We start from the raw sequence: 23,888 nt of genomic DNA, 5'->3' as shown, positions 1-23,888 counted from the left end.
GTGTTATCAGGAGTGGGGGTCTTTCTGTGGCTGAATTGAACTAGATGCACTAGTCAGTGCAAAACATTGAGACCATGCTAACCTCCCTCCACTACAACACAAGTCCCCTGCAAAAGAGCACAACATCTACAGATACTAAACGAGGATCTTCAGATGTCATATATTTAGTTCAATGGCTGCTCATGGCTTGGACATGCTGGGTTAAAATCCGGATGGATAGCCAGGCCCAGTGAATGGTGGTGACTGGAGTTAAATCCAGTTGGTGGCCAGTCACGAGTGGTGTTCCCCAGGGCTCAGTATTGGGGCCGGTTCTGCTTAATGTCTGTTTCAATGATCTGGGAGAGGGGATCGAGTGCACCCTCAGTAAGTTTATAGACAACACCAAGTTAGGCAGGAGTGCTCATCTCCTCGAGGAAGGAAAGCTCTACAGAGGTGTCTGAACAGGCTGGACTGATGGGCTGAGGCCAACCGCATGAGGTTCAACAAGGCCAAGTGCCGAGTCCTGCACTTGTGCCACAACCACCCCACGCAACACTACAGGCTTGGGGAGGAGTGGCTGGAGAGCTGCCTGGTGGAAAAGGACCTGGGGGTGGTGGTTGACAGCTGGGCTGAACATGAGCCAGCAGTGTGCCCAGGTGGCCAAGAAGGCCAACAGCATCCTGGCGGCTTGTACCAGCAACAGTGTGGCCAGCAGGAGCAGGGAGGTGATCGTGCCCCTGTACTTGGCAGTGGTGAGGCCACACCTCGAGCACTGTGTTCAGTTTTGGGCCCCTCACTACAAGAAAGACAATGAGGTGCTGGAGTGTGCCAGAGAAGGGCAACAGAACTGGTGAAGGGTCTAAAGAAAAAGTTTTGCGAGGAGCAGCTGAGGGAACGGGGGGTTGTTTAGCGGGGAGAAAAGGAGGCTGAGGGGAGACCTTATTGCTCTCTACAACTACCTGAAAAGAGGTTGTAGTGAGGTGGGTGTCTCTTCTCCCAAGTAACAAGCAATAGGACAAGAGGAAATGGCCTCTAATATGCGCAGGGGAGGTTTAGACTAGATATCAGGAAAAATCACTTCGCTGAAAAGTTTGTCAGAGATTGAAACAGGCTTCCCAGGGAAGTGGTTGAGTCACCATCCCTGGAGGTATTTAGAATACATGTAGATGTGGTGCTTAGGGACATGGTTTAGTTGTGAACCGGCAGTGTTAGGTTATCATTTGGACTCGATCTTAAAGGTCTTTTATAACCTATACGAGTCTGTGTATTCTGTGTAAAAGTCTTACGGAATTTATAAAGAACAGAAACTCAACATTACTGTTGAAAAAGATTATTCTTTAAACAACTAATTCTTTTTTGCTTTTCAGTCCTGATGCTTAAAGAAGACAGGTCCTTCAAATAAAATTTGTAGCTGTTATTAACTCAACACCAGTTCACACTGGTTTTATAACCCATTATAATCTCCCCCAAAACCTCCTTACACTCTAGCTTTACGTGTTCCACAGGAAAAAATAGATCCATCCCTCTCAGACCTGGAAAAGATTACAATCTACAATCTCCTCTGCTTTCATAATCGATAGTCACTCATTTCACTCAAATTGTCTAAATTATTAAAATAATTAAACATAATTAAACTCAGTGTGCTGTTATCCAAATACATTCTCCGAAGTCAGGTTAAGTGGTTCCTCCAATCCTCACATACTGCTAGTCAAACAGTTCATTGTGCCCCTCGGCTGTGCTGACAGAACTGTTAGATTGTCAAATATTAGATCAACAAAAAGATCTGTGTAAAAAAAAAAAAAACCTTTGTCATCTGTTTTTCGGACTTTCAGAAATAGATTATGGACTTCTACATACCTGGTCATCTTTGCTCTTCTATGTATCCTGAGAAAGTAACATTACCTGTATAGAGCATGTGAACTTCAAATTAATTGCAAATTTCCACAATGACTTAATAATGTTTCATGTTTGGTTGTATTTGGCTGAACTATCCATCTGTTGCAAAGCTCTGATGGTTGATTTTTCCACTATATTCCCAACATGTCTCCTTGAGCTGCATTAACTAATTCAGGCTAGGCCTAAAGTAACAGAGGAAACAGGGCTGGAGGCTGGGCTTGAGCACCAGTCGTACCTGATTAACTGTTCGAACCCACAGCATGCCTTGGACCTTACCAATTTGTACTTTCCCAAATGAATATTTGGGCTCAGATAAGAGGACTAGCACCTTCCCAGGACCATTCCAGGAGGTAGTCTGGATGCAACTTCCTACTTGGGAGGGAGGGGAAAAGTAGTTTAGCCTTACAGATGTGAGTTGTGCCATGCAACTTGGCCTCAGAGGTAAAGATCAGTCAAAATTCATTTTTATCCAATACTTTATTCTTCAATTACTCAGCTTTATGAGATTATTTTGAACCTCTATACATCTGTTTTTAATTTTCAGTATGCCTGAAACTTTATTATCCTAGTAGGCATCCATTTTTCCAGAGAGTTTATGAAAATAAAAATCCCTCTCAGACTACTGATGACCTTTGTAGTAAAAATTGTTTAGGCATTCCTATAGTTTACTTTCCAGTTTTTAGCAACTTAGTAATCTATAGGAGAACTTTTTTCTCTAATACCTGTATCTTTGAATATCAGTGAAGAAAGTTCATCTCAGAGATTTGTGGTTTTGTTTGGGGTTTTTTTTGTTTTGTTTAATTATCTGAAACTTGAGTACATATTTTGAATCAAGTAATTTCCGTCTATGTGTTTAATAATATTGTCAAAGTATTTAAGTAATATTTGTGACGGAAGTCTTCCTTCAATAAAAGTCTACGGCAGCTAGACAGAGGTAACAGTGTTCATTTATGTGCAATACACATACTTAAACAAGTATCATCACCTGAAGCAATAAGTTAGGGAATGTACAGCAGTAAACCAATGGGAATGAAGTCAGGCTTAGGCCTTCCTCTTGCTGAATGAAGTGGGAATGTAATTTAATGTGCATTCATAAAACACACAAAAGAAGTAGTTTATTATAGGCTAGTTAAAAGTTCATTGCCAGGATTTATTTCACTCCGCATAGTATGAAGAATTCATTTTTGGACAAAGTTACCTCTTCAAAGCACTTGACCTACCAATGACCACTAGGACAAATAAAGTGAGTATCTATGACTCACCATGAAAAGTACACTCTGATTCATCTGTACTAAATCTGATAGACAAGCACAGGACAGCTAGTCTAAAACTCTATCTAATCATAGATACTTTGAAGCATAAAGTAACTGAATTACCATAATCATTAGCTAAATCACTATAGGATGACACACTGAAAATTGATAGTCTTCATTAAGCCCATACAATGAATATACCAATGTCTGTGCTTTATTTTTCTGTCTTTACTGAATTCAAAGGCTTACGACAACAGGGCAGTTTCAGAAGTAAACTTTCTGCTGAAAATCTTCACTAATAGCCAATATGAGGTTACGACAAATACCATTATTCTCTTCCACCCACAGAAACATAAAATCATCCATTTACAGAGTATGGCGTTATCATTTATATCCAACTAGCCATCTTCACAGTAAAAGATGAATTTTCAACCATCCTCAGGGCTTCCTGTACCTCCTGGGAGATAAAAGAGATGGCAGACTTTTTACACATATATTATATATGGACAAGGCATCAAGAACTTTGCTGAACTGAGTTTTCACTACTGGCATACAGAACAGCCATGAATAAGTATGCTACTCATTCTTTCTTTGTGCACATGGGGTAACAGACTATTAAACTGCATAATCACATATGGTCTTTTCACCAAAGATCCAAGTCTCATTCAATGGACAGGACAAGCAATGCTAACATATATAGTTATTTTACATTTTGTCTTTTTATCCTTACTGATCAATGTTTGATTACAGGCCTTGTCTAGCCATTTCCCAAGTTAATACTTTTACACTTGGATTAAAAAACTACTGTCCCATAAAAGTTAATGACTATTCCCTTGTTCCTATTTATTGCTTTCTCAGCTTACAGACCATGGGAATGTTTCTACTCCATTTTAATGCAGGTAAAACAGGTTAGCTTACATCACCATAAATTATCATTATTAAAAGTGTTGGCTACACGGGTATACAGTCTCCATACGAGATCAGAATGGAGCTTCTCCATCAATGAGCAATTTTTTTTTTCTTTTGCTTGCTTGATTTTCACTCTAAAACCAAAGATCCCATGTACAGGAGGGAGACAATCTGAAAACAAAGAACAGCAGGGCCAGACAACATTAAGGAGTACTGTCTGGCATAGGAGGGATACAGTTTTGCATTGCATACAATACTAATGAACCCAATATTGCAACACTGTCTCTCTTACACTGCCCACACTTTATAGAACATATTGATAATCTGGAAAGGTTCAAAATGTAAACTGATGAGAAACAATGAGAAAACTGGGAAACCTGTTTCTCAGTAAGATACTAGGAGAAGCTCCATGCCCTAATTTACTTGAAAGATTAAGAAATGACATAAATTGCAGTATGTTTACTGTCTAATATAGGTAGCAGATATTGGCAGAAAATGATTCAGGGAAGCAAGGCTTATAAATAAGGAGAAACAGTATTTTTGAGTAGACAGAAAAAAACCATAAAGCCTCTTAATTCAAGCCTAACAAAGACACAAACATCAGTTTAAGTACATGTTGAGAATAACTGCTCTAGATATAATGTGATTCACATAATTAGTTCAAGAGGGAACCCAGACCAAGCAGTGATGTCTACCTCCCTAGGCCAAACATCTCATCATTGAAGGATTACCCTCTGCAAATCTCTGACCATCTAAACAATTCTAAACATGCAGGAGAGCTCCAGGAAAACTGAAGAATCACCTCCTTCACCTGACCCACTAAATAAAAAAAATTCAGACAAACTCTCACATACTTCAGCAAATTAGAAGAAAACAATCCAGAAATACATTCAACTAATGTACCAGGCTTATTTTGCAGATGTTTGGAGTTTGCTAGTGATAGCCATTCAGATAACAAAGAATAAAATCAGTAACTGCTTCAACACCAAGACACATACTGAACTAAAAATATCATCACCACTCAAGACCTCAGTATTATATACCAGAAAGCCACTGCTCAATATTTCTGTACTATCACTACCTAAAAATTCCTGATCTATCTGACCTACATATCCTTTCCACTAACCTTTTTGCTGCCCAAAGGATCAGCCTGCCAACACAACAGAGAGAACTCCTCCTCAGTATTTTCAGGGCCAAAATGAACCCACTTCGAAGCTGGCTCTCTTCTGGTCAACTCCGGGAAAACAATAAAAACCCCATTGTCCTGGCCACACAGGGAAGAAACAATTTCACCTTGGACAATTATACTGACTGTTTCAGGAAATGACGCAGCGACAAAATAATTTTTAAAAGCAATGGCACAATACAACAGTTTCCCCAGAAATCACCTCCAAAGTTTTTCTGTACCTGTGATGGACATATGCCTTTTTCATCATCTGGACTAAAATGGCATTCCCATGTAGAGTTCTACCATAGCTCTGGGAAGTGCCATCACTTCATCTGCCTGCCTCTGAAATCCTGATACACTAACATAAACTTTCTAGACACATGAAAAATGACAACCTGTAAACTACTCCATAAAACTGTTCAGTAGACTTTTGTATCTCTGAGGAAGGACTACACCAAATACACGGAGGAACAGGGTCTATGCAGTCAAGCCCCAAGATATTTTTTCATATTTTCTGACAAAAACATTCACAGTAAAGACAACTTTTATCAGTCTGCATATTACCCCAGAAAAGTAGCATCTGTCAGCATCATAACAGTTACATTGTTCAGACCAACAAGACCACCTAGCCCAACATCTTGTCTCCAGCTGGCCATTAGCAGGCACCGAGGTAAGAGAGTACAAACAGGGCAAGCAGTTATGCCACTTGTACTGGGGAGAATGGGACTGGAGGATTCATCTTTTCTGTCTTATTTCAGAAAAAAAAAAACTAAGAAAGGCATCAAAATATGTAAATAGTGGGGTTTGGTAACAAGCATTAAGAGCTACTGCTATGGTGTCAGTGGTGCAAGACACGCATTACCCAAATCATTCCACATTCACTCTTGCTTTTTGGCAAGTATTTGTTGCCTGCTTGGATATCACAAACATAAGCACAGCAGGGCTGCATCAGAATGAAACAGCATGTCTGCAGCATCCATGAAATATTAAGACAGCCTAATTATAAATCAAGGAGGTCATTAACATGCTGCCATATCAGTTCCTCTTGCCTAGGTTGGGGAGATGTCAGAACTGCAGCAAGCTGTGGAGTATCACATCAGTGATAGTCTCCAGCTTCTGATTATCCTTCATCTACAGTGCTACAACTACTACCCTACGCTATGGAACAAGTATTTCTGATTAGTTAGCATGGAAATACACAGTCCTCAAAACCTAGCAAATCAAGCATAGGCTCCATGTTTTTTCTTTTTTATTCTGGCAACAAGCTGACATATTTAGCATACATATACTCTTCCTGCTTACATTTATCTTTTCATATATTCTGTCTCTACTTATTGTAATGCATCTTTTCACGTATTTAACAGTCTTAGCCGAAGTGCAAATAGCATTCCTCTGCACAGCATAATTTAAAAGCAGGAACAACCTACCTATTTAAAAAAGCAAATAAAGGAATAACTATGATTTATTGTAGAAAATCATACTTCAGTATTGCTTAACAATAAATACCTAAGTACAGACTTGCTGTACTTAGCCACACATCAACATCTCTCCAAAACTCACTACTTTCTCTCTCACAGGACTGCAGCAAACTTTAAAGCACCTTATGCTGATATCTCAATATCTGAAACTGCATCACCAAAAAAGAAACCATTTTCAGTCTATTTTGGATCACAGAACTTTTTTTTTTTTTTTTTTTTTTTACATTTTAATGATGCAGCGTAGCACAATTTTTCTTAGTATTAGCCTTAAAGGACTATTAAACAAATTCTCTCTCAGTATATAGTCTCAAAGTCTGGGTATGACGAAGTCTTTTGCTACAGATCCTATTCCTGCAATCCCTTCTCTAGCACAGAAAAAAAGACTAAAAAGATAAGAAGGCTTCTTTGTCTAAAGACCACAGAAAGTATCAGGCTTAAACTACCTACCTCAGGCACCAGAACCATTACAGTCACCAAAACCTTCAGCTCAACACAGACTATAGAGAAAAGGAAGCGTCTTTAACTATCCTTTCTATGCCCAATTAGCTCACTGAAAGCTATCATAGGTACTTATGTAGTATATTGGGAAGACCTAAAGGAACTTGTGGGTGAGGGATTTTACGCAGACATCTTTCCTCGTGAAGCCTCCTCGATAATCTACCAAAGGGAAGCAACAGTGATTTCCCAAAATATTAGAATGAGTATATCCAGAAATGACTGCTTCCAGTCCTCTGCCAAACTTAAAGCCATCCAATGCACCAAATCTGATTGCCATCTTTGCCCTCTTCTAGACCACAAAGAAAGGAAAGGGAAAAGATTAAAAAGCAAAATGGCTGAGCTAAAAAAATGACAGAATCAGGGCTTAATCTGTATTCTGAACCCACACAGAGTTTTCATACTTGCTTCACAAGAAACAACACAAGAATGAGCTACGCCATAAGAAAATCCTGCATTTAAATGACTAATGAAGAACTACATTTTATACTGCAGTCAGCCAGACTGCTTGCAGTAATTACATAAAAGTAGCAATGAATACACTCTGATTTATTGTGTAATGATAAATAAAAAAGTACTTTGAATGTTCACAAATGTCCTTTAACTGAAACAACCAAATACACTCATTTAATCATTTGCATCATATTAGCAACAGCATAACTATCGAATAGCACTTATTTAACACTGACAGGAAATTAATGGATACAGGAAAGCACAACAGGAAAAACCAACAGTCCATAAAAGAATTCAATGTTTCTGTTTAAACAACTCATGTAAAGAAGTATCAGAAAATGCTAAATATTTTGGTCACATTACATCAAACATTCTCTTGCTTGAATGTACAGCAGGTTACAGCACAGTATAAAGTCCATAAATGGAAATATAAGTCCTTGGATGGCAGTACCTTAGACTTACCCTAAGACAATCAATCCTACTGGTTTTCAAAGCCCAAGAAAAATTATGTGCTATCTTCTTGAGGACTACACATCCTGAATAAACATTACAGCAATATCACACTAACATTATATTAAGCAATTAATTTTCTACTGTCTTCACTTTTTTTTTTAAACAGGTCAATTATGAAATTTTTTTATTCCTGTAAATGCAATACATCCACTGCACTTAACAGACGGTAACTTCTGGTGTGTATAATCAGTATCATATTGTGTACTGAATGTGCTATTCTATAGGTAATATTCCATTTTAAAAAAAAAATCTTTAAAAATTGTATTTAAGAATTAACAACAGCATTTGTATGGTAGCAAAGCACCTTAAGTTCTCATTATACATAGCTTTACATGGTTTTGGCAAGTATTGCTGGACGAAAATAATGTATAAACCTGTTGTTGATGTGTCCAGATTCAGCAGTAATTAAGCACATGATCAGGCACTTTGATGAACATGAGGGCCATCCCCTTAGGGAAGTGATAACTTTGCTCCCACAGAGCAAGAGGTTATACAGGAAGCTTTCTAGGTAGAAATTCTGTGTCAGCATAGTTTGTCCTTTCTTCCTATACAAAAACACCATTAAAAAATTAGAAGACACACCCGTAAAATTCAGTATCAGCAGTGTAAAAGATGCACATGTGGCTTATAATCAATCTGCTTAGCCTCTTCTTAGTGTTGTGGCAGTGAAGCTTCAAATACTATAATTAAGGTCGGAGTTTGTAAATATTTTTCTGAGAAGTTTGTTGGGAGATGAGGATCTACCCAGCAGAACCTAAAACTTCCATATCTTATGGAAGATGCTACAATCATCTGTTACTTTTGCTTGAAGGACATGGAAGACGACAAATGGAAGGTATTTTTGAGTTCTGTGAGTATTATATCTAGACATCTGGAAAAGAAAGATCTCCTTCTGGCAGGTTAACTCTTAAAGTCCATTGAAAAACTTGCCTTCTATCAAGATGTATCTTTAATGAATCTTTAAAGCAAAATCATGTATCTTATTGGTATAACTTACATCAGTACCTCAAGTAAGATTAGATATACAAGCAAAGGCACTTTTTAAAGTGTCTATATGAAGATGTCTTTCTGATCTATAAACTTCATAAAAGATCCCATGAGGCCATACTGCATGAAGTACAGACCAGACCGCAGACTAAAAGTAGTAGCCTTAATCTGTAAACAAGTTGCTTCCATAGCTAATATGTAAACAGCTTTGAAGAGTTAAAATGAACCCCAAAATATCTAATCAGTTTCTCTAATCAAGGCACCCTCTTACTTGCTTAAATTTTGCTTGCAAAATCCAATCAAAAATACTTTGCATGAGGAGCAGTCCAATTTGTGCTCCGATATGATTCAGAGTCCTGCCTAACTCAGCTGTGATCTGGATATGAAAAATTTAAAACTCAAGGGTTAGTTTATTACAAATCGAATTGTTTGGAAATGCTGGGTGCAACAATACAAGGCCTGGGTGTTCTTCAAGCATGGATTTTATTGGTAGATAATAGTCAGGGTTCAAAAAGTTGCAGTGAATACCCAACTCGGTATGAGCAGCTTTCCTTCCCAGTACTATCTTTGCAGGTTTTCTCCAATATACTAAAAAATTTAAAAATATCTCAAAATGCCAGGTAGATCATCATGAACCTGTCATGAGAGACTTTCAATCTAGCATTTACTGTGATAGATACAAGATTTATCTGGTACACACTGATGACACAACTCATGCTATTTTGGGATATAGTTATGCCTTAAACACTGCAGTATTTACTGATTGCCTCCTTTTTTAATACTTCGGGTTTTAAAAAAAACTAAAATCCCTCTAAAGTAACTAGTTCAGTGAATCTCAGTCACAGATAAAGTTTGGTTCATTTAAGTTCAAATCAGACATTTCAGTTTATGTTCATGCTAATGAAATTCAGATAAACTACCCTGGCTGCAGGCCCATTGACTTCTGGCTGAAGAGTACACACAGCTGGATGCCTGTAAAGCAGGCAGGACACAATTTCTGCATATAGGTTAATGACTGTTCTGCGTCACCAGCATATAAGAGTACAGACACAAAGCCAGAGCTCTCAAAACAGCATTTTGCCTGCCTGGCAACTTTCTAATAAAAACAAAGCTTATTTTTCTGTCTGTATCACATTACATGATGTGAACATTTGTTAAGCAGACTACAATAAAGCAAGAGGGATAGAGGGAAAATTATACCCCTCTGATGTAAAGTGAGTTAGGTTACATATGCACTTTAGTCACCACAGATCCATGCTGACACCAAAAGAATCAGTTCCATCTTCTCCTCATTTCTCACTGCCACCATTACTCAGGCAGTAGGATTTGAACATACATAATGTCAACTGAGTAAATCATCTAGCAAGTTCCTTTCCTAAAAATATTGCATTCTGACAAATTAATATTTTTTTTGTTATCAGACACGTTATATGGCTATAGCCTTTATCTTTCCAGAAGAAAATCACAGATAAGGCTAATCAGTATTTTTTTCATTCATAAACAAAACGCATTCAGATTATTCTTTTTGACTTGGCAAGTGTACTTTTAAATCTGGTTCTACTTACTTTCATCTGAAGATCCAGCACTAAGAAAGCCACATCTGCATAGCTGCCTTTAGTGCAATAAATAAGACCACCTTAAAGATCACTGTCAGCAAAAAGGAAGTAGTAGGGAAAGCAGAAAGACCCGCTTGATGATAACATATAAAGCTGAATGATAATGATAGAATAACTATTGTCTGACACTTAATTCAACAGTTTCAGGAGAGTTAGCCATAAACCAGCAGTTTTATAGTTTAAGAAAACAATGGAAAAATTACACCATTGCAGTTATTCATGTTAAAACCTTGCTAAGACAATGGTCAGCAGTTACTTTGCTTTTGTGGTTGACTCAAAAAGTTTTATGAGCACTTCCACAAAAATGTATTTTCAGGTCATACACCACCACCATCACCACCACCCCCAAAAACAAAAAAAGGGAAACTTTGAACAACTGGTAATAAACCCCAACTAGCAATATAAGGTTCTTGAAGCTGAAATGTTACCAAAAGCATTCATCCAGCTTTAGCATCAAGATCCTGACCCAGACTATAAATTGTATTTCAAACAAGTGATGATTTTTTATAGTGATTCCAAGCACCTTAGGGAAAATAATAATTTTCACAGGAACACAGCTCTTTAAAATAAGTAGCATTTGTGTCTGGTAACATCAAAGTATTTTTTCTCTTCTGTCTACAACATGCATTGTCATGACTTATGCACTTGATTCATAATGCTGTTTTTCTGATTGCATTTGTGGATTATAATGATAGCCATCCTGCAGTGCTACAGTTTGTAAACCACAAAGGAAGTAGTAAACAAGTGATTTATTGCTACATTTTAAAACTCTTCTATTAGGTAACCTCTTTACATCAACAAAACTGTACTACCACCTTAGCATCAGATATATAGTCATCACCACCAAAAAACTGGCTCAACATAGCCCTTTCTGTCCCCTGCCCACCATCATCATCTTCTATAATTCAGCAGAAAACACTCAGTTATCTTCTAGGAAGCAGCAACAGCCCCTTTAAGATGGGAATTATCACCAGAACTTAAAACCCCAAGCACATTAGAAGTCAGTCACAAGGTAATGCACATCCAGAGTAAAATCAGTGTTTCCTTCCTCATCTTCTTGATAATCCCTTTTACATACTGCCTGGTACATTCCAAATAACTGTTAGAATTGCAAGAATCTTATGCTTGCACACAGAATTTAAGATCATTACAAAATTTACGATCATTGTCAATCCAGGCTGACTCATAAGGAACAGTTTTCTAGGCCTAGTATGTGAGGGATTATACCTAAAGTAACCCAAAAGAAACACCTCCAGAATTCAAAACAGTGCTTTATAATCTCTGTGTCAATGCTTGTATTGACTTAATGCATGTTCCAAGTAGGAACTTTTGGACAGTATATCCAGGATTTTACTGAGGCTTACATCCTGCATGTACTGCATAAATTTAATTCAAAACTTACCAATTTTAGATCCAAGAAGACCAAATTTTGTTCTCAAAACATACACTAATATAACAGATATTACAGGTTTGCAACTCAAAATGGGTAAACTGAACCTCCAAAACGAACACCAGGGTATTCCAAAAAAGAAATGCCAAAAGGCTGAAAATATTTTTAAAATTATTAACCACTTCAGCCTTTCAAAAAATAGTGGAACCTAGACAAAAAATATAACAGTCAAATTTTAACAAAACTAGATTTTCTTTTTAAATCTAGAAATAAGAACTGAGCTGTTCAAAGTTAAATATTAATCACACTTACCTTCCTGTCTGTTATTTTTCCTTTTTAGCCATTTTTCCACAGTTTCCGCACTTACACTTTCCAACACAAACTCATCCAGTACCTGGGGGTGAAGAGAAAGATAGGCCTTCACTTTTTCATCTGTTAAACCTGAAAGAGAGAATATTAATTGATTACATTATTGGCATGAAATGCCTCTTATGAAACAATACCTAGATGCCAGCAACAATCAATATTCTTTTCTTTAACACTGTAATTGAATACATCCTTATTTAAATTGCCTCCTCCCAGACAGAACAATATCCAGTCAAAAAAAATGAGCTGTCATAGAGAAAATAGCAGAGGCGAAGCATATCCATGCAAAATACTGTGTACAAAAAGTCCGCTACAGGAGTACTCATAAACATTACCTGGGAGAAATAGCCAGGAAGGAGTTTATGCTATGATTATGACTCTTAAATTACTTATTTCCAAGCTATGCAAGATGATATATTGATAAAGAAACAGAGTGGAAGGAGACAGAAGAAAATGAATTACTATTTCTCGTAGAGCATCAAATTCAGTACTCTCACTGCAAGTGGCAGCAAAAGCGACAAAAACTACTATGCAACACCACAAGCAAGGGCAATTTTTAAATACTGGAGTTACTTCAGTAACTCTAGAAATATAAATTGCTTTCACATGCTAAGGCTTCCATTGCCTCAGTAATTCAGTTATAAAAATAAAAGTCATTGTAGATTAAAGGCCATTACAATATCTGCAACAAAAAGCAAACTCCAGTACATGGTTCGGAAAAAGAAGAAAAATTAAGAATCTCAGATCCCTGACACAATCATAAATAAATTCCCAGATTCATAGAATTACAATCTGATAATACTCTTCACAAATCCCCCGAATAAAACCACTGGCTGCAGGGAGGTAAACTCCAAAGTGCAAAGGCTTTCCGAGGGAGGGCAGGAAAGAAGCACACCTGTCCCAAGGGACTAAGCTCCAGGCTGCCACAAAGGGAGCAGGCACCCCAAGGACAAACGCCTTAATGAGATCTGAGGGGAAGAGGACTAACAACCACTGTAATGACTCTAAAATATTCCTTCTCCTCTTGTGTTGTGAGTATATAAACATAATTGTAAATTCTCCACAGAAAGTAGCCTAGGTTCAGCAGAAGAGAAACTCCCCCCCAGACAACACTGGCCTCTTTTGGAGAGTATCTGTGCTATAAAAGATTAATTTTCCAATTCTATGCTTCACGCAGTATCAGAACACGCTGAAGACAGCTATAGTGTAATTTAAATGCTAGTCAACTACTGTAATGTGTAAAATACTTGTAAATGTTTACTATGAAAACCTTCAGAAAGTAATACCAGAAAGCAATACCAGAATACAAACTAACTCCTCCCGCCTGCAGAGAGCCAACCACACACGCCACACTCCCCACACCAACTGTGCCATGTCATTGCCACCACATCAGCCCTCACCAGCCCAAACCTGGTTTAAAATACCCCTTCTCTTAATCGATACAGGCATAGTTTGTGGCAGATATCATAGCCTCCAGTAACAACATTCCCACTCACAGGCAAGAATCTCCAGATCTGGATCACTTGAATTAAGAGAGCTAAGTGAGCATCCTGATTTTTGTTAGTAAAGAAAAGATTCTTCCTAAATCAGTAAAAGCACGTGTTAGTTTTGTGTGGCTTCTGTGAGAAGCTGCCAGAAGCTTCCCCTATGTCCAACAGAGCCTGTGCCAGCCGGCTCCAAGATGGACCTGCTGCTGGCCAAGGCCAAGCCCATCAAGGATGGCAGTAGCACCTCTGGGATAACATATTTAAGAAGAAGGAACAGAAAACTGCACAACTGCAGCCAGAGAGAGGAGTGAGAATATGTGAGAGGAACAACTCTGCAGACACCAGGGTCAGTGAAGAAGGAGGGGGAGAAGGTGCTCCAGGCACCAGAGCAGAGATTGCCCTGCAGCCTGTGGTGAAGACCCTGGTGAGGCAGGCTGTGCCCCTGCAGCCCGTGGGGGTTAACAGTGAAGCAGATATCCATCCACCTGCAGCCCATAGAGGATCCCACGCCGGAGCAGGTGGATGCCCAAAGGAGGCTGTGACCCCATGGGAAGCCTTCACTGGAACAGGCTCCTGGCAGGACCTCTGGACCCATGGTGGGAGGAGCCCACACTGGAGCAGATTTGCTGGCAGGACTTGTGACCCTGGGGGGCACCCACACTGGAGAAATCTGTTCCTGAAGGACTGCACCCTGCGGAAGGGACCCACGCTGGAGCAGTTCATGAAGAAGTGCAGCCCAAGGGAAGAACCCACATTGGAGAAGTTCATGGAGGACTGTCTACTGTGGGAGGGACCCCACACTGGAGCAGTGGAAGAATGTGAGGAGTCCTCGCTCTGAGGAGGGAGGAGCAGCAGAAACAACATGGGATGAAGTGACCACAACCCCCATTCCCCTTCCCCCTGTGCTGTTGGAGGGGAGGAGGCAGAGAAATTGGGAGTAAAGCCTGTGAAGAAGGGAGGGGTCAGGGAAGGTGTTTTTATTTCTCATTACCCTCCTCTGACTTGATTGGTAATAAATTAAGCTAATATCCCTAAGTTGAGTCTGGTTTACCAGTGATGGTAATGGATGAGTGATCTCTCCCTGCCCTTATCTTGACCCACAAGCCTTCTGTTATATTTTCTCTCCCCTGTCCAGCTGCGGAGGGGGAGCAATAGAGCAGCTTTGGTGGGCACCTGGCAGCCTGCCAGGGTCTACCCACCACAGAGCAGAATATGCTCAGCAGGTGAGGGGAAAACAAACAAAACCCCACTATTTTGTTTAACCTTAGGTGATAGTTCGTAAATTTAGATCATAAATGTATCTATAAAGAAGAACATGTGCCACATGAATTAAAAGATTTTTCAGCCAATACAGGTATCACCTCACATACTTAAAAATCAGACATCAGCAAATTTTGTAATTTGCTCAACTAAGAAAAATGTAATACCTTGAAAAAGTAAGTCTTTCTAATTTCATAGTAATAGAATTTGAAAACAAAACGTGTTTGGAGAACCATTCATAAAGACCATAGCGTTTTGAAGATTTACCAGAGTTAACCATTAGAAAGTCATCAAAATTTATTTGCCTTTTAAGTTCCGGATGAAAAATGATCAACATATGTTTGTCACAAAATGCCTGCTACTTCCAGGTTGTCTTTATCCTGCAAAAATTTTTTGCTTCCAGTAAGAAACTAGGAAAAGTTTCTAAAATTAGCAACTCAAATTCTACAAGGGTTGATTTGTGTTTTCAGTGAAAGCAACCCTAACTTTACGTGTGAAGTATGTATTCCTTGACTTTCATGGAAATACTTCCTTGATTCAAACCTTTATGGGTTGTGTTTTTTGTAACATACACATCAGAATTCAACAAAATGTCAATTTGAAATAAGACCTCAGTCTACATGTCAGGAGTTTAATTTCCATTCCAGATACCCTGCAATTTCAGCAACCTGAGGGTGCTTATACAGACAAGTGATCCACAGAGCTGATATAAGAAAACCTGCAACAGTCTTTAAATTACCCTCCTTTATTTCACTAAAGGCATCTGTGCAGATGTACTTTTTCAAAATCAGATTTGTAGATGGGAGCAAGCATAACAGGATTTAAAACTACATTTGCAGAGTTAAAAAAGGAGTAACTTAAATCTATTTTCTACATAGATTAAAGCAGACGTATCGGTCCTCCTAATTGTTAATCTACTGTGTCAGAAAACACATGCTACAGCCATATACACAAAACCCACCACCAAAACTAGCAAGAACACATTGTAACTTCACAAAATGTAACATTAAAAAAATGTAATATTAGTAGAAAGTATCCTTAAAGAAGCAGCTTAAACATTCTGTGTTTTGTTTACATCAGGGCAAAAAATGTAAAGAAGCTTGAATGTAAAAGCATTTTACACCTGTGCATTACAACTATTTTATGGCATATATATATAAAGCCTACATTGTAAGATGTATATAAGAATAAGATTTTTACATAAGACCACGCATAGGTTCAATGATGGACACACTTGCTCTCTTGAACATACACATGTTCCTGGTACATATATTTTCTGGTACATACATATATGTTCTGGTACATATATTTTTGTTAATCTCTCTATTGAACTGTTGTAATCTTTTTCTTTCTGAAATATGAAAAAAAATATTTGAGGATTCAGAGGCACTGATTAATAACATTTGAATAACAGGACAATAATACTTACATCCAAATTCAGGAACCAAAAGTCTACCATGCCAATCAGGTATCATTTACAGAATTAGAACTAAACAAACAAAACACAAGCCAGTGCTGGTTATTAATTTTTCTGTTACTAATGTATTGGTCTTAAGTATTTGGGCAGGAAACACTTCTACATGCACTCACTTTAGAAATGCTTCTCCACTACTCCTTTCTTCTCCCCTTACTACTACTGGACCCACAGAGTAGTCGAGACAGGAGTCTATTTCCACAGCACACTCTACGCAACACGCAACATGGAGCTTCCCATCACCTCCAGTGCTGCCAAGACTTCTCTCATTCTTGTTCATCAACACTTGTGTGGAGCATGAAGTATACACATCAACAGTAATTGTATTTACTTACAATATTTCTATAAACTGATGTAACAGTGCACTCTACCACATAAACAATAATCCTGTTTTTCCACTTTGCATATGCCTGAGGCTCGAGCAGTTCATCCAATTTGGCATAGCTCATGCCAGTCTATCAAAATTTTGGTTTTGTGTTTTGCGGTTGGGGGTTGGTTTGTTTTGGTGGTGGTGTTGTGGGATTTTTTTAAATAACTCCTTGGCTTTCAATGGAGCATGTATAAAAGTGTTTGGGGTTGGTTTTGTTGCTTTTTTTTTCTTTCACAAACTACAAGAAATAGTTTATTTTCACTGAAATTAATAGCAGAAATATACATAGTTGAAGAGAGAATTGTGGGTGGATTTATTCCCTTTCTTATTTTAGTAAAATAACTATAGAAAATACAAATATTGCTACCAAATATCACAGTCCAGTAATTTCAACATAAAGCAGAAAGCCAAATGTTTGTGATAGACTGGTTCAACAAATAACTATCTTTTCAGTGGTCCTATGATCAAAACTTACAAAACAGGCTTCATTTCACTAAAGGAAAAGAATAAAGAAACCTTTACGTGAAGATAATTTAGCAAGTTTAGCAGAGTTATTTAAAGTGGAACAGTTATTCACATATATTCTGAACCACTGCAAGAAACTATCTTTTGGGTTTTTTATTTATTTCAGCAGTGTACTAGGACTAGATCATTCAGACTGCAAAAGCATAACTAGGACTTTGACTGGTTTTGTTAGTACTTACACTAAAAGCCAAAAGAAAACAGAATACTCAGCAGCACCACCTCCTTCCAATATACCTGTATTTCTGTGTCCCATACAAAGCCAGCATGAGTATTGCATGCTGCTCGATTTAGTGATTGCCTGGCCTGCTCAAGCCTGGATTCCCCATATCATCTACCAGTAAAGCTTTCATTTCAACAACTCCAACATTTAATCAGTGATAACATCAGGTGGAACCCTAGAAGAGATCAACTGAATTCACTGAGCAATCTCCCACTGTCCAGTGTAAGTAAACCAACAGCTTCATAAATCAAAAAGAAAACCTGTAGCACTAAAAAACCTACTAAGATGAGAGAAAATTAGGGAACTTTCATTGCAGCTGAGTGTACTATGTAAGCAGATAATTTTACAGGTACTGGCACAAATATTTTTCAAAAAGCCTCACGTGAGTGAAGACAGTTTCCAAATTAAATGTATTTTTGAATGACTGATAAAGAATAAAGCATAACAGTGGACAGAGCTTATGGAATAGGAAGATTCATGTAATAAACACATTCATATTACTGTTGATTACCACAATCCTCATTATGTCTATGTTAGGCTTTAGGAGAGACAGAAACTGTAAACACTGTCACAGTCTTATATGCTGCTGTCCTCTTAAGACGTCAGTGAAATACTCTTTGGAAAATAACTGGATATCAACACTTTTTCAAAAAAAGAGGGGGAGGGGGTTATAAACCACTGTTACTTCTATCTTAAGGGAGAAAATGCTTTTTGAGCAGATGAGACAAAGTATACTGAACTCACCATCTCAGAAACTCACTTTACTGGTTTAAATTGTAATGGTACTGCAAGGCAACATTGTAGGTTTGTCCATGCCAGTAAACTGAGCATGTCAAGGGCTTTTCTCTGACCTGAAACCGAGTGGCTTATAACTTCCTTTACCCTTAATATTAAGCTCTCTTGACCTCCAGAAAACTGGAACAGGAATACATGCTGACTGCCCGCTGGGCACCATCCCAACCTGACCCTACTCGAAAGCAACTCCGGGGACCTGCCTGGGACACCACTAGCTGGCTTTGGCCAATGCGCTGCCAAGAGCCATTCTAACAATGTAACAGCACAGACAAAAAAAAGTCCAGTACATAACAATGCTCCTTCGCACTGTTAGTTTACTGTCCCAGATATAGCATAGCTGGATTCAAAAATAAACTAAGAAACAAGACCTCCTTCAAACATCAAGTATCTGTAATTACTCCTTCCCTTTGAGCCAATCTCCAACAGCCTTCCTTTAATAAAAATAAATTTTAAAAAGGGCAAAAATCACTTGAAAATTATGTTTTTGCTTTCGGCTTTTTAAGCTGCCTAAAATATTTAAAACACTTCTTAAATATTAGATAACCTGTGTAGTACTGAATCAATTAATGGCTCCAACTCTCTGACCCTTAATCCATGCCGTACTGCACTCTCCTCTGAGAATAGCTTCACTGAGCTCAGTATAAAGCAGAACTGACTGTGAATGAGCTGAAAGAATTGAAGCCTAGAGCTATGTTTAAAAATCTGCTCCATTTAGCAACATGAGTCAGTCACATCATTAGCAGTTCTTGTAATTTTTTCATTAGTGTTTTGATAGTTGGTCTTTTTCTAAAACCACTAACTCCATCAAAACTCATGATTAGGCAAGACTTTTTTTCCCCTAAAGTTTCTGATTCCCAGGCTGGGGGGCATGGGGGGAGGCAGGGGAGAATGGATAAAAATTTTCGATGACCCAGCCTAACACTTATTGAGGCTTGGCATTTTGTCCTAGAACAGCTACACTCTGAAAGACTGCATCTTTGCTTCTCTCAAAACCCCTGCAACAGTGTTTGATGCATACAACATACCTTTTGCCCAGTTAGACAGAATCTAATGCTTTGAAAATGCATTGTGAGGGTATGCATTGGTAAATATAAGAAATTGGAAGGATTTTATGTATCAAGAAAGCTTTTATTAATAAAGATGAAAGGAAATAACTGTAAATGTCGCATCTGTTAACATTTAAAAAAAATAAATAAATAAAAAGAAACCAAATCGAATTGGCTTGTTCGGTTTAATACACAATTCTTCCCTGAAAGATGAGGGGCCACGGAGTCATAGCAAATATGGGCAAAGTCATAATTTGTCCAAGTAAGTAACAATCTATTGTGTCACACAGAAAATCTGCAAGCCAAGAAGAAAGAATCAAAAATTATGATAAACACTTTCCAGACAAGGTATTATTTTAAACAGAAAACAGTCTTACCTCATCTATAAGTAAAAAAATGTATAATATCAAAATAAATCTTCTCATCTGGAATATCAAAATGATGAAGAGAGATGTGTAACACTTCCTCAAAATCAGCACTTGAAAATAAATTTCATACTTGTACAAAAAGAGAAGCCTTAAAAATATCTGAAAGTAATCCAGAAAGAGCTGATCTGAACACAACTTTGCCTGTGTTCTCCTTTATTTAAAGCTGTCTTGCCCCATCCCTTTCTTACACAAAGATCACCTCTCTGTATCTTTCTACAGAACCTTATAAATGATATTTGTGGTTATTCTCAAAAGCATTCAAGGCATGTGTGTACATTGCTTCATTTGGATTAAGCATTAATCCCATTAAATCAATCCCTTCTTTGTTCAAAGCATCGGGATTCAAAAACACAGGCACAGTCAGTTTTGGAATATCCTTTTCAAGTCAGACTTTTTATCTTAATCCATTTAAGTATCCAGGAATGTAATGCAACCAAGTGCCCGAACTCTGTGAAAACTGACATTACTGGTCTGGCAAAAAGTACAATCACTAACAAGAAGCAATCACAATGGTCAAACCTCTTTTTCATTTCTCTTTTCTTGAAAAATTAATTCACAAACTCATCTGTGAGCAGCTCCATTCACCTTTTTTGCCCCTCCTCCTCCAACTCCCACCTGCAGTCCTAGAAGGAAAACAATACACAGCTCCGGTGTTCACAGTATTAGCAGTGAAAAACAATAATGTGGTACACAAAAAGACTATGCTGTCGATTTTGTACTTAAAAAGAGCATCAGTTTGTTTCACATATAATAAATTTTATTATTAAGCATTACAAATCTTCATATAAAGATGAATGATGAATTATGCCAGCCTCCAGCCACTGCATAAAACTGCAAGATCTGTATACATTTAGATCATAGTTTCACCCACAATCGAGTGCAGTCACTCATACAGAGGCTACAGCAGCCAGCACTATGTGATGCAACATTTCAGCCAGGACACCAGCAGTGCTGCTTAAGTTTTAGAGAGTGAAAATAAAGACCAGCTCAACCAAGCAGAATTGGAATGCATTTATACAGAAAGAATACCAATAACCACCTCATCCTGTATCCTTTAATTCAAATCCCTTATTCCTGATGAAAAATCCAGGCATGTATCTTTGCATCTGAAGATGCCGGATGCTGAGCAATGCATGGACATAAGCGCCTTTAGTTTCCACCAACTTCCACGGTGGTTCTTCTGGTATTACCAGCGTCTTGCAAGCTTTAGCCCTAGATATGTACAGACACTCAGCTGGTTTTGTTTCCCAAAATCTAGCACTCAAGAACTGCACAGTACTGTCAGCTCTGAGCACTGTTTCAGTATTAAGTTAAAAAGCAAAAAGCCATGTAACAGTGTTTATGAAAGCAGTTTTCATGAGCTAGACTTAAAAGGCCTATAATATTTCCATAGGAATTATACATATGCTTAATGGGATGAATGAGTGTTCCTAATTTGAATAATCATTTTTTCATAGGGTATCAATACACACTTCAAATTGTCTTAATGGCATAATCCTGCACAGCACGTATAGCTTTACGCTGTAATACCATCCATTATTTGATGTATGGGGCTTTTTAAAACTCTGAATGTTACTTTCCTGGTTTGAAAGTAGCTTCTCTTCAGTTCTAATTATCACTTTGGAGTAACTCTGAGGGGTCTGTAACAAGCTTTATTCTTCCAGGTGCATGATGGGACCAAATTTTGGGATTTAATTAACACTCAGCAAAAAGCTAACAAAAGGAATACAGAAATGCTCTAGGAGTTGCAAATTGTAATAAATTTCATTTCAAATCTTTGCTTGAGGACAAAGCTGTGTATGATCTTAAGGTTACTGATAAAACTAATTATCAACGTACTCAGAAATAATGCATCACACAAAAGCAAGCAAAAACGTATTTATAAACATATAAGGAACTTCTCAGTATGGCTTATAATTATTTGCTCTTTTTTATTCTCTTCTGCAGACACACAGATGGGGTACCTTGTCTCCTGCCCAAAATACACCTGGCCAGTAATACTCAATTTAACAGTGACAAGTACCAAATACAGTTCATTTGTAACTCATTATGAAAAATGTCAAGTCACTCAGGACTTGCACATATCTCATCCCTGGGAAGATCATGTGCAGCTGTAAATTGAACTACTTAAAACCTAACCATTAATCTCTTCCCCTGAATACAGGTGTTGGGACAAAGTTCGTGATTTATAAGCTCTCTGACAATACCTTCCGGCTGATGTAATGTCTTCCTCCCACCTGACACCGGATCCCTGAGCAGCTCCCTATTTGAATAAACTCTTCTGGCTCCAGAGTAGTCCCACTGTCTTTATTACCAAAGTTTTACTTCTGATTTATTTCAAATGAACTCCCATGAATAAAGTTCTGTAAATCCCTCATAATATACATACCAATATAAACTTAAGAGTGCTGTTCCCTAAAATGCTACTTAACTTACTCCACAAACAAGATCCAGCATGATGAAACCTCTTTTGAAGGATACTACATGCCTGTGCCAAGTCTCACTCTGTTATTTTACTAAATAGGATACAGAGAATGTTCTTCCTTTTGAAAGAGCATCCCACTTCATCTTAGCAGTAACATTAGTAGACATGTTAGGACAGTTTCCCAAGGCACAGGACTCTTCTTAAATAACAACTGCGTATAGTCAAATAACACACTACTTACCAACAACACTGGACACCTGAGTGATCTCTACTATGGCAGCACCAGGACCATATCTGCAGCACCACAGATAAGGATTTGTAATTCTTTTTTAATCCCCTCCAACCTTACACCCTTAGAAGGCTTAAAGAGAAGTACAGTCAACATCCTTTACAAAATGAGACAGTACAAAACTCAGAGAAATCTGTCAATAAAAACCTTATTAAGAAGAAACTTAACACTGCTGCATCCAGAAAGGTTTGATCTGGTTCATGGGAAACAAGCTCTTCAAAAACAAACCATACTAGTCCAACATTTTTCTAGACATCATGACTAAACTGAAAGACATAGAAAAATACATGTCTGTTTAAATTATGTATGTTGCAGCTTCTGTAACTGTACTCTGCATAAGTCTGCTGAGTATATGAATGGAAAACTTCAGAGTGGATGCAAGGAGCAGGCTGCAGGGTGCTATTCTTACCTTATCTAAAACTCAGCCATGATGTTTCATGGGTTCATTTGTTTTTGGACAGATACAAACTACTGTCAAGATCCTGACCTACTAATTAAGACAAAGAGTGTCACCTGCTAACTACACAATAAGCCTAATAAACTGAAGGTTGAACTAGTGCATATCATTTAAAAAAAGAAAAAAGACATCCGATTTTAAATAAAAGACTCAAGCTGTAGAAAGAGTGTAGCACATTTCCCAGTTAATCTCCTCAGGTTACTAATAGGTACTAAATGTGTGTACCTATTTTAAAAAGTTTTAAAAGAACCATTTTAATTCCAGTATCAACTTTTCTTATTTCAGCTTCCAGTAATTAAGGGTTTTTTTCATATTGTAACTATTAGCTTAGATTTTTTTCTTTTCAGTATTAGAGATCGTCTCTTTGTAAAGGTACCACACTAGTCTGAATGAGTCACATCTATCCTCTTTCCAAAGTGGAACAGGATCACTTTTCTAAATTATAACACTATTATTCCAGCATTTCACAATTCCAAAGAGATTTAACTCCAACTATTCATACGCACTATCTTATAGTCATTTCAGAAAAATCTCCAACCTAATCAAGCACCTTGACCAAATTTAAATACTTGCAACAACAAAAGAAGTTTAAAAAATAGAAGCTTTCCA

The 23,888-nt window shown here is 37.8% G+C and overlaps 1 protein-coding gene across 2 annotated transcripts in view; it reads right to left on the bottom strand.

The window, feature by feature from the left end:
- Window positions 1-23,888, bottom strand: part of PDE10A (phosphodiesterase 10A) — a 199,098-nt gene that overhangs the window by 99,983 nt on the left and 75,227 nt on the right. For both annotated transcript variants that reach the window (XM_064446931.1, XM_064446930.1), the window contains one exon: window positions 12,450-12,578. In XM_064446931.1, the coding sequence (XP_064303001.1) occupies window positions 12,450-12,578 (129 nt within the window). The remainder of the gene's footprint in view (window positions 1-12,449; window positions 12,579-23,888) is intronic.

Source organism: Phalacrocorax carbo, chromosome 3 (genome assembly GCF_963921805.1).
Source record: "Phalacrocorax carbo chromosome 3, bPhaCar2.1, whole genome shotgun sequence".
In the NCBI taxonomy this organism is placed as follows: domain Eukaryota; kingdom Metazoa; phylum Chordata; class Aves; order Suliformes; family Phalacrocoracidae; genus Phalacrocorax; species Phalacrocorax carbo.
The sequence above is the reverse complement of the archived record's forward strand: the minus strand, read 5'-3'. Positions and strand labels throughout refer to the sequence as shown.